General features: G+C 36.7%; 1 protein-coding gene across 3 annotated transcripts; it reads left to right on the top strand.

Moving 5' to 3' along the window:
• The first annotated feature begins 441 nt into the window (after window positions 1-441).
• Window positions 442-18,591, top strand: LOC113112508 (thrombospondin-2-like). Of its 3 annotated transcripts, none has more exons than XM_026278153.1 (21): window positions 442-743; window positions 1,460-1,531; window positions 1,888-2,441; window positions 2,828-2,912; window positions 4,624-4,817; window positions 6,452-6,592; window positions 6,690-6,783; window positions 7,914-8,084; window positions 10,276-10,452; window positions 10,624-10,797; window positions 11,595-11,722; window positions 11,887-12,039; window positions 12,863-13,081; window positions 13,288-13,395; window positions 13,483-13,642; window positions 14,122-14,240; window positions 14,355-14,589; window positions 16,060-16,287; window positions 16,391-16,662; window positions 16,749-16,846; window positions 16,929-17,076. In XM_026278153.1, the coding sequence occupies exons 2-21, from the start codon at window positions 1,465-1,467 to the stop codon at window positions 17,074-17,076; spliced, it is 3,525 nt and encodes a 1,174-aa protein (XP_026133938.1). In that variant the 5' UTR covers window positions 442-743; window positions 1,460-1,464. The 3 variants fall into 3 exon arrangements, with proteins under 3 accessions (XP_026133938.1, XP_026133937.1, XP_026133936.1); XM_026278152.1 differs by having other exon boundaries at window positions 443-743; window positions 4,621-4,817; XM_026278151.1 differs by lacking the exon at window positions 442-743 and adding an exon at window positions 17,476-18,591 and having other exon boundaries at window positions 1,465-1,531; window positions 4,621-4,817; window positions 16,929-17,068.
• Window positions 18,592-18,822: the final 231 nt, after the last annotated feature.

Below are 18,822 nucleotides of genomic sequence, written 5' to 3'. Positions count from 1 at the left end.
TTTTTTTTTTTTTTTTTTTTTTTTTTGTTAGAAACTAAATGTTTTGTCGTCTTTTCAAACTTCTTTTTTGGCGAAAAGAACAATTTCATAAAAACTATTTCACAGACCATGTCATGTTTACAATCAATAAATTGGACAAGTGGACAATATAACCATACACTGTGTGAAATGAAACGCTGCATGTGGTTGGGTGCTGAAACTCAGAACATTTCAGTTATTATTTGTAAATACTTTTCAGTAATATATGTAAACAAACATGTATTTGTAACATAACGTAGACTCTATTTGACAGTGAGTGGGTTTATCCTCGAGTCTCTAAAGCATCTCTCGCATCTTGCGCGAGCATGTTTCTCTCCACATCTCTCTGTTCCTCCTCCCAGTAACTCTGGATCGCGACGCGAACACGTCACTGCAGGGTGTCCTCCCCTGGTTTCACTGCATTGGTAGACTACCGGCATGACATTATAGGATGGGAACCATATAAGTCTCCCCCCTCAGCAGGTTAAGTTTTATAACTGAACTTGACTGACATGATTCGGACTGAACCTTATAAAGGGCATCAGTCCAGTAGTTCTCGGGCCACTGAACTAAAACCCGGAGCCTGGTGGATTTTATAGGCACTGTGGATTTTAGTCCTTTCGTATCATATTTTTGCTAGTATACCTTTTTCTAAACATTTTTTGCCGTAGAGGACATATAGCCTTGACTTTGTGTTGTTATCGTTGGATTGCACATTACAGCAGGTGAGTCTTGTTTATGTGTGAGCCTTTTATACTTTTTGGCACCCTAGACTTGATTTTTTTTTTTTTTTCTTTTTTTTTTTTGTGTGAAAATAATTACTTTCTTTGCGTTTAAAACTATGCTTGAAAGACTTTCACAGATGTCTTAATTTTGTTAGACTGCTGCAGTTGAATGCTTTTAAAGAACTGTTATGCACACACTAAAAAGTGTTTGGCATGTCAATCTAATAATAATGCGTAATGAATTTTAGCTTTATTTTTTGAATGCCAAATTGCACATAAATGTCAATTTGAAGCATAGTGCACTTGATATTACCTTATTTAATGGTGTCCATTTACTTTTGGCTTTGACTTGTCAGTTTATGTATTTTTAATCAAAGATGTGAATTATAAATGAAAATTCTGACTGTTTTGATTTTATCTGAACTTTTACATAGCTGGCTTAAATAGTCACATGACCACAGCTGTTTAATCAGATCATACACTTTGCTCCTTTTAAAGATTATGTCAAATCTACGTAAAATTTTATAATTGAGATACATAAAATAGTTAAAGGGTCTATTATTAATCTTTTAATCTATTAGATTTTTTCACTCTACTGTATATAAAACATTGTTTTAAAGGCATGCAGGGTTTCATTGGACTGTCTAAAGAATATTTGAAACTAAATGTGTTCATAAGATTTTTTTTTTCTAAATAATTGTACGTGTATTTTAAAGGAGTTATGATACTCAGGAGAAATTTCTACTTGCTGTCTTTGCTGTTACTGTGCATCAGAGCACTACCTCAAGGTAAATCCATGATCCACCTGTTACTAAATTGTTTAGAAATAATTAGGATTGAACTTAATTCTTCTATTGACATTGATGTTTACATGTACATTTCTAATTCAGAATTTAAGGTGTCTGTATTAAATAATTAGCTCACTATTCTCTGTGCCTCCAAACACATCTGTGTTTGATTCATTAACAGAGTCTCTATGTGGCATTCAATGCAAAACAGATTTTGAATAGTTTTGATCTGAGATTATGTAATAGTTTCCTGAAATATTTTGAATGGGCTTACCTAATCATCACATAACATCTATCTTGTATTCTCACATAATCATCTGTACTATGCTGAAATGCTTATATTGACTCATTCAAAGATGGCCGTGTGGAAGATGAATCCATCTTCGACCTTTTCAAAATCAGCAGCATCAGCAGAAAAACGATTGGTGCCAAGCTCTTCAAGGGCCACGACTGGGACTCACCTGCGTACCGCTTCATCCGCTTTGATCACATCCCTGCTGTGAGCACCCCGGCCCTCCATCAGTTCCTAAAGCAGGTCCAGAATAATGAGGGCTTTGTGTTTGTGGCCACCATACGACAAGACAAGGGCTCCAGGGGAACTCTGTTTGGTCTGGAGGGTCCCAGTGGGAGCCGTCAGTTTGAGATTGTGTCCAACGGGCGCGCCAACACGCTGGATCTGGTCTACATGGTTGAGGGATCTCAGAATGTGGTGTCCTTTGAGGATGTGGACTTGTCTGATTCACAGTGGAAGAACATTACTCTGTACGTTCACGGAGAGAATGCTAACCTTTATGTAGGATGTAGCCTCATCGACAGTGTGATCCTGGATGAGCCTTTCTATGAGCATCTGCAGCCGGAGGGAAGTCAGATGTTTGTGGCCAAGGGATCTATCCGGGAAAACCACTTCAGGGTAAGACCAGTTCTTCTCCATAAACATCATCTGTACTTCATTCCATGCTTTTTATGGAATTCCTGCATAATGATTTTTTGTACTGTAAAAATTTTTTCAAGTATCTGAAAGTTAAATTCTATACCGTTTTACAAAGACTGGGGAAATTATATCATATCTATAATAAAATATAATATAATATATATATATATATATATATATATATATATATATATATATATATATATATATATATATAATATGTTTTATTTCTTAGGAACCATGTCCTTGATAAATATGGACTATTGCTTAGATATGCTTCATGTGGTCATTTAAATTCAATTGAAGAAAATGATCACAAATGTCTTAAATTTGACATTGTAATTATTCTCTCTGTCCTTTTACAGGGCTTACTACAGAATGTACAGTTCCTTTTCGACACACCTATAGAGAAAATCCTGCGAAACAAAGGTTGTGAGGTTGCCAAACCTGGTAAGAATTCATTTTAGAGCTACAATTATTTTTTGTGTTTGACTGGTGTTTCAGGGGTCAGGTTATGCGCTCATAATGAATGGACTTCTGAATGTTCTAGGTTTCAGGAGCTCTATTGGATTCATTCTGTGCAGTTAATGATCAAATTTGTTTTGAGAGCATTGGTATGTTTTCTGTTGGATTCAGTTTTCATTTGAAGCTTCTCTGGCTTTCACTTAAGTGGGTCACAATATCTGCAGATCAGAGCTGTGGAAATTTCTGACCGTATTACATCATGTTTTCGAGAAACACTCGTGTTAGTGTGGTGGTATAAGGGTCAACCAGTTTGCACATGCCATAAAGAGGATAAAGATTGTCACATTAATATACATTGGCAGGGTGGTCATACTTTAAGAGAATGTGGAAAAATGGAATAAGTACATACTCATAATTTTATACACACACTTGGAAAGAGCATAGACTGGCCGGTTTGACTGTGTGTTCCCTAAAGCTTTGGTTTCCAGGGCTCAAAAGTAAGGATGGCACACTGGTCCAAAGAGAGTTTTGGGCCAGTTTTTGAAATAATCACTTCCTCTTTTTGAGTGAGTGCTACATTGCCAATGATAATCTTATTTTGTTGGTCCTGTACATCTGTATACCTTGCAAACTGCTTCAGAAACATTTGGTTCTTGTCATCCCATTTTTTTTTATATTATAATGAAAAATATTTATTCAATATAAAATTTGAACCATTGCAGCTTAATGCAGAGAAGAGTGATGAGTCTATTTGACAAGTAAATAAACTCTTCACTAGAGCTGACTGACTTTTGTGCTGGAATAAGCAGTTTTAAACCATGACAAAACAAAGCTTTGTGTGAGATGTGCAGGTGTGACAATTTCTCTGGCACTGCTGCCTCAGTTCCTTTAATTGTAATTGAATAAGTATGCATAGGATAGGTGCAGTCAAAAAGGCTTCCATTTCCATTGCCAGCATGGTATACATGCCAACTGCTGAATGTTAAGATGCCAGTGCAGAGGTCTCCATAAACTCTCTAGTGCCCCAGTCTTGGAGTGCCACGTATTCCTAAATAAAAGCTAAACTGAACTGCCCAAAAGCCTGCAAAGAAAGTTGCTGAAACAGACACATGCACACACACTCATTTTCCCAGCATTGACTGAAACCCCCGAGAGATTTGAACGAGTTCAGCAGTCTCTAAAAAGCTGCTTACCCTGCATGAGTCTCAGAGGAACTTCTGGAGGTATCAACATGGCTCTTGATTTAATGTCTTCTGTCCTCCATGAATCTGGAGAAAATTTATGCAAATGACCCCAAAATGGCTGCGGATATCTAATGGGAGTTTTGGCATAATGGACAGCATTCCTCTGATGCTGCGTATCCCCAACCCCACCACCATCCTCCTTTTCCAAGACTTGCTTTCTTTCATTTTTTTCTTTCTTCAGATCATTTTTTATGTGCTATTTCTGGGTAGCTTCTGCCCATTTATCATACTTATGTCAGAAATGTAGTGAGAGAAAGATTGTATTAACATTGTATTAACGTATTAATTCACATATACTATTTCAGAATAAAGTTAATTTACTTCCTCTTTATACTTGGGGTCATTTCTTAAATTTGGTCATGTTATGAAGTCACTCTTAAGTAATAAGTATTACTATTTAATCAATTACATCTTTTGACACCCATCTTCTGCATTCTTTTCTCTCTTAGAAGAAGTTAACGTGGTTAATGAGAGTACAGAGACTGTGTCTGTCGGTACGGCCATCTCCACCAACTTCATTGAACAGAAGGAGAAAATAGCATCGGACGTGTGCGAACGTTCCTGTGAGGAACTCACCAACATGGTCCAGGAGCTCAAAGGTCTCCGTATTGTTGTGGGCAATCTCATCGATGGCTTGCAGAAAGTGGTAAATGTGTTTTACTTAATTGATGTGTTTCATTTGAAAACAGTTGCAGTGAATAGGGGCTGAGGCTTTTAAGTAGTAAGAAAGTCACAACAGCACTATAAAAGTCTCATAAAAGTAGTCCATATGACTTTCATGCCATACTCCAAGTCTTCTGAAGTCAAACGATATCTTTGTGTAAAAAAAAAAAACTCCTTGAAGGCCTCAATTCTCATTCATTGTAATTGCATGGAAATTTGTATTGCATGTTTTCCACAGAAAACAGAAGATGAAGCGATTTGAGCATACATTTGCATATAAAAACACTTTATAAATGCTTCAGTCATTCATTCAAAGTGATATGGAAAATCATGCAGGTGAATAAACATGTTTGATTTGGTGATTTGAAAAGTACACATCATTTCATAAAGCCCCATTGTTCAGGTTGGTGTACAACTTGTGATTTGGTGAATTTTATTACAGATAAAATATCTGACGGTGCAAGCAAAAATTATTTTAGTCTAAACAGAACCATTAAAGGAAAACAGGGCTAAAGAGGCAGTGGAAAACGTGAAGATGTGGGCTGAGATTTTATGGTTTGTTTTTGAGGGAGATAGGAAGTGTGAATTGGAACCGAGTCGTGTCTGGCAGTGTTTAAACAGCCCCTTTATCCTCCACCGGGAGCCTCCCAGCGATGAGGGAGTCTGGGCATAATCTCTGGGAAATCCAGCCACTGGATGCTGCGGGTCCCAGAGGCTCTTCCAGATCATGTGGTGTTCTGTTGCACAGCCAAATAACTTTTTTCTGTGTGTTATTGTATGTACTTAATGTGCTTCAGAAGTTAAGAACCTTTTCCCCTCTTTTGCATTCCTCTTATTAGATTTTTTCCCTTCCCTCAACCTCTTGTTCTGTCTCTTTCCTCTTTCTCAACTCCTTACTTGTGGCCACAAATGCAAACTAGTTTGTGCTAACGCATCTCAAGACTACAAAGTTGTAGTTTGGGTGTTCTTTTTTTTCATTTATTTTTTGAAAAGAAAGAAAACAATATAGAAACAACTGGCAAAGATGAACAAAGAAGCAAAAATTTGAAAAGATAATTTTTGCATTCAAATATTAAGTACATTACATGTAGATCAAAAGTTACCTGAGGACGCTTTACTTCTACTTGATGGTTAACCAGAAATGGCAATTGGGTTGTATAGAAATAAATGACATTTTAAAATATATTGAATTAAAAAACAGTTATTATATATTGTAGTATAATATTTTCCAGTGTTACTGGTTTTACACTATTTTTGATCGAATAAATGCAGACTTGGTTAGCATAAGAGACTACTTTCAAAAACGTGCTTTTAAAATCTTACAGAACTCAAACTTTTGAACAGTAGTGTATATGGAAATCCTTAACAAGCGCAAAGTTCTTCGTCATTTCTCACAGGTTAACATTAGAGATCAACCAAAGCATGTCATTTTGATTCCAAGTTCAAGAGATCACAATGAGAAAATCATCCCAGATTTCCTGGGGCAGAGCTTCTTAGGGTCAAGGATGTGTTCATTCCATTTCAGTTTTAGTCACCTCTATTTATCTACATGTGGAAGACACTGACAGAAGTAGTTGACCATTCATCCATATGTCTTGCTGTGCTTCTGTCGGTTAGACTGAGGAGAACACCGTGATGAAGGAGGTGCTGGGGAACATGAAGAACATCAAAGACAAGCGCATGTGCTGGCAAGACGGCCGTCTCTTTGAGGATAAGGAGGACTGGGTTGTGGACAGCTGCACTAAGTGCACCTGTCAGGTAGGACAAAATGTGACCTATGATGAATGGAAAAGAAAGAGCGAATGACAGACTGCTTTTGTTCTAACTCTTTATGCTGTATGGCTTTATGTTGCAGGAATCAAAGATTGTATGCCATCAGATCACATGTCCTCCAGTATCCTGTGCCAGCCCAACTTTCCTGGATGGTGAATGCTGTCCATTGTGTCTGCGTGAGTAACGATTCTGACACATTGCTGATATTCACACTCTCATTTTCACTTCATGTCTACAGGTTACGCACATTCATTTCAGAGGTTTTTTTCTCTTTTCTTCACTAATATCATTTGTGTGAATTGTATTTAAATGGCTGAATTTTACATCAAAGCCAACTTGGGATGTTTCTCATGCTAACCTTGTGTGGAAATGTTTTTAAAATAGCCCATGATAGTTTTATATGAATGGATTTCCCTCAAAATATTGTAGGATGCAAAGTTTTTCATGTCATTGGGTGCGTACCCAAATACACTTCTGTTCAAGAAGAAATAACTTCATGTCCATTTTAATCAGCAATGATGCATAAAATTGAACAAACATGAAAGTAAAGACATTTATAAGGTTAAAAGGATGTATGTTTCAAAGAAATGCTGTTGTTTAAACTTTCTGTTCATCAAATGATCATGAAGAAACACTTTCATATCTTTTGTGGAAGAAGCACAGCAATTTTTTAACTAATAATAATTAGAAATCCTTCTTGAGCAGCTAAGCAGCACATTAAAATGTTTTCTGAAGGATCATGTGATGCTGAAGACTGGTGTAATGACTGCTAAAAGTTCAGCTTTGTCATCACAGGAATAAATAAAATGTCAAAGTATTTAAAAAAAATTGAAAACCAATATATTTAATTAAATTAATACTTCATACTATTGCTGTTTTACTTTATTTTGATCAAATAAATGCAGCCTTGGTGAGCATAAGATGCTTCTTTCAAAAATACATTTTCAACCAAACTTTTGGACGGAAGCTTAAACTTTGCAGAGCAACTTTTCTCCAAATTTTATTTTCTTTAATGGTAGAGAACTGTTTTTTTTGTAATTGCCTATGTTTGCCAACCACACATTTTTATTATCCCTGAGTAAAAAACATTACTGTATGTTCCCATGCTCTGAAGTGGGTTAAGAAAGATGATGTCATGTATAACTTAAGCTCCAAAACATCAGAGGCAAAGAACAATGTTGCCTTTGCTTTTCAAATATACTAGCAACTAGGAGCACCATATGATTGGTGTGCTGGGGTTAGAACGAGGTGAACTGTGCCTGAAGTTACAAGTGCTAAATGTGCTTGTGCATTTATGTGTGTACAGCTAAAGACAGCGAGGATGGCTGGTCTCCTTGGTCTGAATGGACGGAGTGTACCGTCACATGTGGAACGGGCACCCAGCAAAGAGGCAGGTCATGTGATGCCACAAGTAACCCCTGCAGTGGCCCCTCCATCCAAACCCGCAGATGCAACTTGGGAAAATGCGACAGTCGTGGTGAGACAGCCAATATTTGATTGCACACTTTCTTTGAACACCTGTAATTTGGTCATGTAGAGACATTTTGGACACAATTTTCCTGTCTGTTTTGTCCATAAAGTCTAAAACCTTGAAAGAAAACCACATAACAGCGGTTCAAGTGGAATTGGATTCAATTCTGTTGTTCGTGGCCTTAAGAAATGTGGTATGTCACCCTATAATTGCAAGTGCACAGTTTGTTCTCGCACTGATTTGTTTCAGGAGGATCGGTGCATCAGAGATAATTGTAAAAGTGAAAGTAGTGCAGGGTTTGTGTTCTAAACCAAGTAGAAAGAGAGATCTGAAGTGCAGCTGTCACAACATCTAAACAGCTGTTAAAAATAATGGAAATGGAAGAAAAAGAATCAGTTCACCAAGACACCGGCTCTCAGTTTAGTTTCAGCCAAAATCACTAAATCTTCATGGGGAAAAAATGCTTATTTTAGCTGTTGTTTTTGTTGTTTTGAATTGGTTATGAGCTTTTGAAACAATAGTTCATCCAAAAATGATAAATCTGTTATTTACTCATGTCATTGCATACTTGTATGACTTTTTTATAAAAAAAATAAATAAATGGAGAATTTACTGATTGCTCTTAATTTAATTACAAAGAGTGACGTCTGAAACCATTTTTTGAAATCATACAATATCTTTGTATGAGGACTTTAAAATACATTGATTATAGTGCATAAATCAGAACACTTTATTATTCTTGTTTTATGGTGCTTTGTGTCCTTTATTACTTATTGTAATGACATGAAAAAGAGCAACCGGTACAATTTGTCAAATTTTCTCCTTGCATGTTCTTCAAAAGACATGGAACAACAGACAAGTTTGGAACAACACAAGAAAATACTGAGTGAATTTTACATTTTGGTTCAACCTTTAAAATGGGTCGTATCAACCAAAAATCATCAACTATAATAACTGGAGAAATACCTGCCAACCATTTGCATTGGCAGCAGGCTGAATGACACTCAAGTGGTTACCTATATTTCATCAAATCAGTTATTACCACTGATTCAATGTTACATCGCTCAACTGATATTCATCAGCCTAACTCTGATTTCAAGCCATTCCATTCCCTTGAAGAATGTGACATGATACTGACCTAATTTTGTGGAATTTGGATAAAACAGTGTTTTCTTTCATCGTCTGTTATAAATATTTATGAAGCGTGTGCTAATAGATAAACTCTTTTCCATCGGTGAGGGAACGAGCTGGTATTCATCACTTATGCTCAGTGAGGTTTTAATGAGCGGCATATGGCTCTTTGTGGTGTACCAGTGCTAACTCTGGCTTATGGTAGACTCAGATGTTTTCTTATAACCGACAAATGTTACCAGCTGGTATCTTGGACAGCGATGGGCAAACTTGCCAGTTACCGCTCAACAATACCTATAAGTATTCAGACATTAAGAATTTGTAGATTTATATTAAAAGAATCACAGTCGTTCTCCTCCTCATGTTGTCAGTTAGTATATTCAGACCCATGTGGTTGTGGGAAAAGAATATAGCTGACAGTGTGTGAGGAGGCACTACTGGCCTGAATACAACATCAAGTCTTTCCCATGCTGAATCCCAAAGAGAGGATGAGGTGATGGCTCCAGAATTGTGGGCTAGGTGGTCATCGCTTCATCAAGTTTATTGGCCGTCCCGCCCTGTGTCATTCCTGGACTTCATCCCTCTGGACTTACTAATATAAATGAAAGATGTCATTGTTTGTGTGGGTTTGTTTGCTGCTTTAACGCTGTCTTCAAGTCATGTAAGAATGATCGCATTTATGAGATGAGTGCACATAAACACCTTGACAATTTAGTTTTAGCCCCAATTTTCCATTGGCAGTTTGTTTTCAATCATAGTTAAGTTTTACTTGCCGGAAAACACAAAAAAATAAACAAATTTTAATATAATATACTCAAGCAAAGCTTAATGCATATCTATAATTTGTTCTTTCCTTTTCATTTTGTTGAATTAGGGGTAAACAAATGCCTTAACTTTGCCATTAAAGTGTAAGAGAGAAGAAAGCATTAAATACACTACCTTTAAAAAGTACATCATACTGTAGTTACAACTTCCAAACACAAGAGCAGGATCTACTACAAGGACTCAAAGGCAGCATATGCCATTATTTTTGATGACCATTCCAGGTCTCTGCCTTTCATTATAGTCCGTCAAGATGGTGGTTGGAGTTTGTGGTCCCCCTGGTCGTCATGCTCTGTGACGTGTGGAGAGGGACAGATCACGCGAATTCGCCACTGTAACTCGCCCGTCCCTCAGCTGGGAGGAAAGGACTGTGAGGGCAGCGGGAGAGAGACGAAAAAATGTGAAGCCAAACCCTGTCCGAGTGAGTGCTGGGAGCCTTGCGCTTCTTATTTTGTGCATTAAACAGTCTTGAGAAATAAAGCTAAGACTATATTAGACCAGTTTGCATAGTATGATCTTGGACCATAACAGTTTACATGGATAATTTGTGTCTGTAAACTCAGAGTTTTGCTGTACTCGCTTCTTCTTGTAGTTGATGGAGCCTGGGGCCCATGGTCTCCTTGGGCGATCTGCTCTGCTACCTGTGGGGGAGGAACAAGGACACGAACACGCGTGTGTAACAGCCCTCATCCACAGTACGGCGGCAAGAAATGCCCAGGAGAGTCCAAGGACACTGATTCCTGCAACAAACGGGACTGCCCTGTTGGTATGTTACTTCCCAATATTTGAATTTATTTCTCACTCCAAACATATTCTCTCTCATTGACTGTGTTTGGTTATATTTATGGGACCATATTGTAGATTGTCCCCATTGCTGAGCCATTGCAATAAGGGAGAAAGGTGAATTAGTATCTGATAAAAAGCAAGGTGATACACTTCTGTTTAAAAGTGGGATCAATTAGGTTTTTTTAAAAGAAATGAATACTTTTATTCCGCGGGGAAGTATTAAATTAAGCAAAATTAATTATAAAGATGTCTATAATATTACAAAAAATTGTGTTTCGAATAAATTTGGAGCTTTCTATTCATCAAAAAAAATTCTGAAAAAAAAAAATATAAAAAAATATTAAGCAGCACAACAACACTGATAGTAATATTAAATGTTTCTTGAGCAACAAATCAGCACATCAGAATGATTTCTGAAAGATCATGTGACACTGAAGACTTGAGTAATGGCTGCTCTGCCAGCTCAGAAATAAATTACATTTCAAAACATTAAAATAGAAAATATTGATTTAAAATTGTAATAATATTTCACCATATTGCAGTTTCTACTGCATTTTTGAACAGATAAGTTGTAAGCATTAGAGACTTCTTTCAAAAACCTTCGAATGGTTGCATACATGTGAAATTCATCTTATCAGTGGGTGCTATTATTTGAAGACCTCTATAGACTGACACGTAATGCATAATGTCTCTAATATCATCTTGAGATTTTTGAAATACATATCAATTTCATGAGTAAACTTTAAGCCTCTCCCTTTTTATTCAATGCTTCTTCAGATGGTTGTCTATCTAACCCGTGCTTCGGGGGTGTTGACTGCACCGGCTCCTCTGACGGCTCGTGGGAGTGTGGGCCCTGCCCTGTCGGATTCCGTGGCAATGGAACATTCTGTGAGGATGTGAATGAGGTACAAAGGGAAAAGAGCTGAAGCAAACAAAAATGTTCCTCCAGCCCTTGCTCTACAGATACACTGATTTGAATCCAACAAATCCAAATAAATGTGAACATTATTGAAAAATGCTTTTTAAAACATGTTTCCTAACATTCCTGTTTGCTTCTTCTGTCCTATAGTGTGACATGGTGCCTGATCTTTGTTTTAAAAGTGGTGAATCTCAGCGCTGTGTCAACACAGACCCAGGATTCCACTGCTTGCCTTGCCCTCCTCGATACAAAGGCAATCAGCCCTTTGGAATGGGAGTAGAGGCGGCCAAGCTAAATAAACAGGTTAGTTATACACAAGTATATAAATCTGTCATTAGCCTGGATGAAAATTGGAAAGCGCAAGTTCAAACGTGAAGTATTTTTTTGTTAAATAATCCATACTTTACTGTTATTTTGGAATCTACTATTTTATGTACAACTGCCACTTCATGCGTTTCAAACAAAATTAACTAGTCGTTTGCTTAGCTTGTCAATCAGGTGGTCTCTTCTGGTCTCATTGTATAATTCTTTCCCATGTTTTTTGTATGTATGCTAAAGATTAGATGTCAAATTTTTGCACAAGTTTCTCTAGAGTGTTTGTCCGAGTAAAAAGTGTGTTCTCAGACATTTTAGACAAAGCATGTCTTCTAAATGAAAAAAATCTTTCGGTCCCGTAATGGTGGCCAAGCAGATGGATCTTGCTCTAATTCTTCAATCCCTCACGGATGCATAAATTTTGCAGATTTCTTGGAAAGCTGACTCATTTGCTTTTTTTGTCCAAAAGTTTCATAACGTCCACAGCTAATAGGTTTGTCACCAACCTCCAGCTTGCACTGCTTTGATCCGGCACCCAAGAGCAGTAAATTGACAGAGGGCTGAAAGGAATTGTCTCAGATTTTATAGATGCGATCCAATAGCTTTTTTAATAAGCTTCCCGGTTGTGCACAGCTGAAACCAACAAAAGTTTAGGAAACTATCAATAGGAAGTATTTCAAGAGTCTCACAACATAATTCCCATTTGTCTCCCCAGGCTATGAACCAGTTCTTTTGCCGTAATAGGACTGCTATTGAGCGTTGCTGAAGTCTTTTATTACTATTATTATTATTAAGTCTGTTTATTTTTCAGGAGTGTGAGCAAGAAAACCCCTGCAAAGACAAGACTCACAACTGCCACAGGTCCTCTGAGTGCATCTTCCTTGGCCTCTTCAGTGATCCCATGTTTAAATGCGAGTGTAAGATCGGCTATGCTGGGGACGGTCTCATCTGCGGCGAGGACTCTGACCTTGATGGCTGGCCCAATCAGAACCTGGTGTGTGGAGCCAACCAGTCCTATCACTGCAAAAAGGTAATAGAGTTATTGTCTCTTCTGTGCCTGCATGACATAATTTAATTGACTAAAAATGTAACCAATTAATCGCAAACGTTTATGAAAATAATTCCAGTAATTGAAAGAAGTCTCTTCTACTCACCAATGCTGCATTTGTTTGATCAAAAATACAGTAAAAACCTGTGTGTTACAGGAATATAATAATTTTTCCTATTCCTGTGCAGGACAATTGTCCCAACCTTCCAAACTCAGGCCAAGAGGACTTTGATAAAGATGGTCAAGGAGATGCCTGTGACAAAGACGACGATAATGATGGAATAATGGATGAGGCGGTAGGCAGACTTCTTAACTATAATGTAAAAAATCGTCCATGTATTGTTTTTGTTTAAACTAAGCTTGTTTTTTCTCCTGTGCTGTAGGACAACTGTCCTCTACTGTACAATCCCAGGCAGTTTGACTACGATAAAGATCTTGTCGGTGATCGTTGTGATAACTGTCCATATGAGCACAACCCCGCTCAGATCGACACAGACGGTAATGGCGAGGGAGATGCCTGCTCTGTGGACATTGATGGAGATGGTGAGAAACTACCATGTGCATTCCCACATTTACTACTGTATTTTTCGGACTATAAGTCCCACCTGAGTATAAGTCGCATCAGTCCAAAAATACATCATGATGAGGAAAAAAAACATATATAAGTCGCACTGGACTATAAGTCGCATTTATTTAGAACCAAGAGAAAACATTACCGTCTACAGCCGCCAGAGGGCGCTCTATGCTTTCAGTGTAGACTACAGGAGCACTGAGCAGCATAGAGCGCCCTCTTGTGTCTGTAGACGGTAATGTTTTCTCTTGGTTCATGTCTCTTAGTTCATTTTTCTCGATTCATGTCAAATTAATTTTGATAAATAAGTCGCACCTAACTATAAGTCGCAGGACCAGCCAAACTATGAAAAAAGTGTGACTTATAGTCCGGAAAATACGGTAAGTTATTAAAACTCACAATTTGTTTATACACTCAACAAGCTTGGGATTCTGTTGTGGTTGTGTTGCAGAGGTTCTGAATGAGCATGATAACTGCCCTTACATGTACAATACTGACCAGAAGGACACAGACATGGATGGAGTGGGTGACCAGTGTGATAACTGTCCTCTGCTGCACAACCCTGAGCAGGTACACCAGACTCTAGCTCAACTCTTTCCAGTAAACACACCCTCGTAAACACAAATGTACACTAGGGGGAATGTTTTGCAGCAGTTTAACAAAGTCATCTGCATGCTTTAACAGACTGACTCCGATAACGACCGAGTTGGTGACGAGTGCGACAACAATCAGGACATTGATGAGGACGGCCACCAGAACAGCCTGGATAATTGTCCCTACATTCCCAATGCCAACCAGGCCGACCATGACAAAGATGGGAAAGGAGATGCTTGCGATTTTGATGACGATAATGACGGAATCCCTGATGACAAGGACAACTGCAGACTGGTGCCCAACAAAGATCAACTAGATTCTGATGGTAAGTGAATCTATTGCTTAAAACAACTAGTGTTTGTCTGTATTTATACTGAAATGAAAGGTTAACACATGTATGCACATACAATATCAGTTATAGAAATGCTGACACTTAATTTCTGTGTCGAAATGCAACAGTGGCAGTAATTTGTCCCTTTTTTGCTCAAAGACGGCCAGCTTTATAAAACTTTAAAGGTGTCAGTCATCTTTATTTAGTTATTTATTTAGTTATATTTTGGGTCACATTTTTCTCCTTTGCATCCTTTGAGATTTAGGCATAATTACAACTGGAAGATTTCCTTTAGTGTAGCCAGGGTCAAGGAAAATGATGTCACACTCTCACAGCTTGCGTGTGGTTTCTGAAGGGTGCGTGTGGTTTACCCCACTGCGCTGCATTTTTTTAGGCTACCTTATTTTTTGTGTTGGTGGGGAAATGGAAACAGGTTACAGTCGGGGGTCAAAGTTGTCAGGTGCTAGCATATTTCTCACACCTCGTTATATTTCGTTTATTTGATAGTGTCAAGATGGTTCCAAAGCGAGAAAGTCAACTACTGTAAAAACAGACACATTGGCAAGGAGCTGGCAGCCTACTTGACTTTTCCCTCTTATCTGAGTGCTAAAGTCTGGATTTAATAGATTTCACATTTAAAGCCAGTCATGTGTTAATGCATATGACATGAAAAGACAGCTGAGATTGCTTTCAATATATATATATATATATAAGTATGTATGTATATGTGTGTATATATATATATATATATAATTATTATTAACAAATAAATAAATAGTCAATTATATTATATATAATAATATACTATAGTATAATATAAAATAATATAGAATCTAATAGTTCATTTATTTTATTATTATTAAAAAAATATAATAATAATAATAATAATAATAATAATAATAATTAATATTCTAATAAATTATTAAAATAAAACCAGTTTTAATTATTAACCACTAAATATAATATAATATTGTGACGAGTGGGGCGGGGCCGAGAGCTCCATTCTCACGGCTCACAACCCCGCCCCACTCGTCAAAAATATTATAATATAATATAATATAATATAATATAATATAATATAATATAATATAATATAATATAATATAACCACACTCTAAATTGTGGGCAGGGCTATAATAGTAATAATAATAATAATTATGTTTTTGATTACTGTTGCATCACATTTCTTTAGAATATGTATTATTAATTTACATTTTATAAATCTAAATATTAATATAAATTAAGCATTATTTCATATAAATGTTGATATGTTGATATTGATTTATATTATTTAAAAAGTGAATTTATAATAATAAGAAGAAGAAGAAGAAGAAGAAGAAGAACTATAAATTACTATTAATGACCAATACTATTAATGTGCATATTTTTGGTTGTTAAAAAGTTAGATGGCAGATTAAACCATTCAAACAGATTAATGATGAACTAATCTAACTTTATTCACAGGGGATGGAAGAGGTGATGTCTGCAAAGATGATTTTGACAATGACAACATTCCAGACATTTTGGATGTGTGCCCTGAGAACGACGCCATCGGTAACACTGACTTCCGGAAGTTTCAGATGGTGCATTTGGACCCCAAAGGAACTACACAAATCGATCCCAACTGGGTGGTCAGACATCAGGGAAAAGAGTTGGTTCAGACTGCCAATTCTGACCCGGGTATTGCTGTGGGTGAGTATGTGAGCTGCCGGGGTACCCCTGTCTGGTCATGAGTTTTAAGTAGAGTTTGATGTGGTCGAGTAAATGAGACCTCAACGTCTGAATCCTTCTTCAGGTTTCGATGAGTTCAACGCCGTGGATTTCAGTGGCACTTTCTACGTCAACACTGACAGAGATGACGATTACGCCGGGTTTGTGTTTGGCTATCAGTCCAGCAGTCGGTTTTATGTGGTAATGTGGAAGCAGATAACTCAGACGTACTGGGAAGTGAATCCTTCAAAAGCCTTGGGCATCTCTGGAGTTTCTCTGAAAGTGGTCAACTCTACCACAGGCACAGGGGAGCACCTGCGTAATGCCCTGTGGCACACCGGTGACACTCCTGGACAGGTGAGGCTGACTGCTCATCAAATACCACATCTGTTAGGGTTCAAGAGAAGCTTAGATCAAACTTATTGCTGCATGTTGTCTGGCAGGTCCGCACTCTGTGGCATGATGCTAAGAATATCGGCTGGAAGGATTACACTGCGTACAGGTGGCATCTCATCCACAGACCCAAGACAGGGTTCATCAGGTCAGGAACAGGAAGGCCTTTAACTGCAACGGGAGTCTTATAAAGTGTGTAGAGTTAACAGATCTATTTTACTTTTCTCCAGAGTGGTGGTTTATGAGGGGAAACAGATCATGGCAGACTCGGGGCCGGTTTATGATAAAACCTTTGCAGGAGGGAGATTAGGACTGTTCGTGTTTTCCCAAGAACTGGTTTACTTCTCAGATCTCAAGTACGAGTGTCGAGGTGAGTAGTTTGTCAATAACAGAACAGAATAAAAATACAATAATTTGATTTTTAATATATGTTATAATATATAAAGTAATAAATATTAAAATAATTATGAAAAAAAACTGTTATAGTTATATGAATAATGTTTTAATAAATATTTTAAATACATTTGTTAATACATTTTATATTAATATAAATCAAGTAAAACAAATATTATATTGTATTATATGCAGCTGATTGTTAGTGAACATTCTGAGATTACTTTAGTAGCAAAGAGATGGGAATTGATTTTATTTGTATTATTAATTTATTTTGAGACATTTTGAATGTTTTATGTTAGGTTTTAAAATATTGTATAGCTTAACAGAAAAGCAAAGCCAAAGCTTTACCTTTTTACAAGAAACTTTTTTTCTGCTTTTCAGATAACTGAGAAAGAGAAGAAATGACTCCCTTAAAGGACTATAGCACATCAACAGATTTTCACACTCTCTGACAAAACACAAAAGTCTTTGGTGGAATACAAAATAAAACAGGCTCCAAAGCTCTTCATCAGGAGAAAGACTTAACTTAAATTGCAAGCACATTTAATCAGTGTTTTTGTGTCCTTGAGTCAGTATTTGTTAGCCAAAGTTTGGGTAATGTTAATTGAACATTACATACAGTATGTGGTATTTCTTTACAAAATGAAACACAATCTAGAGGAAAAACAATCACAAACTTCCTCCTCTGACATTTTTAACACCAACTGCTTTACTTGCACAAAGTTTTTTTTTTACTTCCTGTGTATTACAATGTGCAGAATTTGTTGTTGTAATGGAGACATCTTTTTCTACAACCCTCAATTCTAACAGGGGATTTGGGTTTGATCAGCATATATGTTTTAGAGACCTTTGAGATGAAGATGTTTATATTAAGACTGTATCATAATTACTTGTGTAAAGTATTTATATGACTCTTTCAATTCAGTATCAAATTATGTCTTCTTTTTTTTTTTTTTTTAATGCTTTTAGAACCTAGACATTGTAAATACTAATTTATTTGTTTACACTGACAAAATTTGATTATTGCAGAAATAAAGATTTTTTTTAAGTACTTTTTTGTTGCTGCACTTCCAGACATCCATAATGCAATTTCATGCCTACGTAAAAAGTGTTTTTCAAATGTCAGAATGAGTGTACTATTGTTTCGTTTTGTGTTTGTCCTGTGATGCCAAATTTGCTGGTCTTGAACCACTTTTTCCTTTAGTTTCTTATGTTTTTTCTGTTTACTAAAGAAAATGTTGTAGTACGTAACAGGACAAACGGTTCTGTTTGTATCAGAGAAACAGAGACTCTCATACATAAGAGATTGTCATTCATCGTCCATATCTGAACATTCATCTGTTTTGTCTTTCTTTTGCTTGTTCAATGATTTTATTTTCATACCCATTTTTTATATTTTGTAAAAAGTTCAATACCTTTGACGTCCCCAGAAAACCTTGTAAAGTTTTCTAATATTGTTATTCTCACAGGTTTTTCTTTAATAAAAGGTTTAGACACAGTTTTTCATTTGGACTGGTGTTTTGGAGTAGCTCCAAATACTATAATAGGATGTATGATTGCTGCTAAAGATGTCTATCAGATAATGTATGTAACTGCCATAAACCCTGCATCATGTCTTTCCTTAATTGCTAAACAACTATTTTAACTGTTCATGCACAAAGATACCTAAAAATACTGGAACATGAGATTATATACAATCATCTCCAAAGCCTACTTTAATATAGATCA

Source organism: Carassius auratus, chromosome 13 (assembly GCF_003368295.1).
Source record: "Carassius auratus strain Wakin chromosome 13, ASM336829v1, whole genome shotgun sequence".
NCBI classification, from domain to species: Eukaryota; Metazoa; Chordata; class Actinopteri; order Cypriniformes; family Cyprinidae; genus Carassius; species Carassius auratus.
This window is presented reverse-complemented; position numbering and strand designations above follow the sequence as displayed.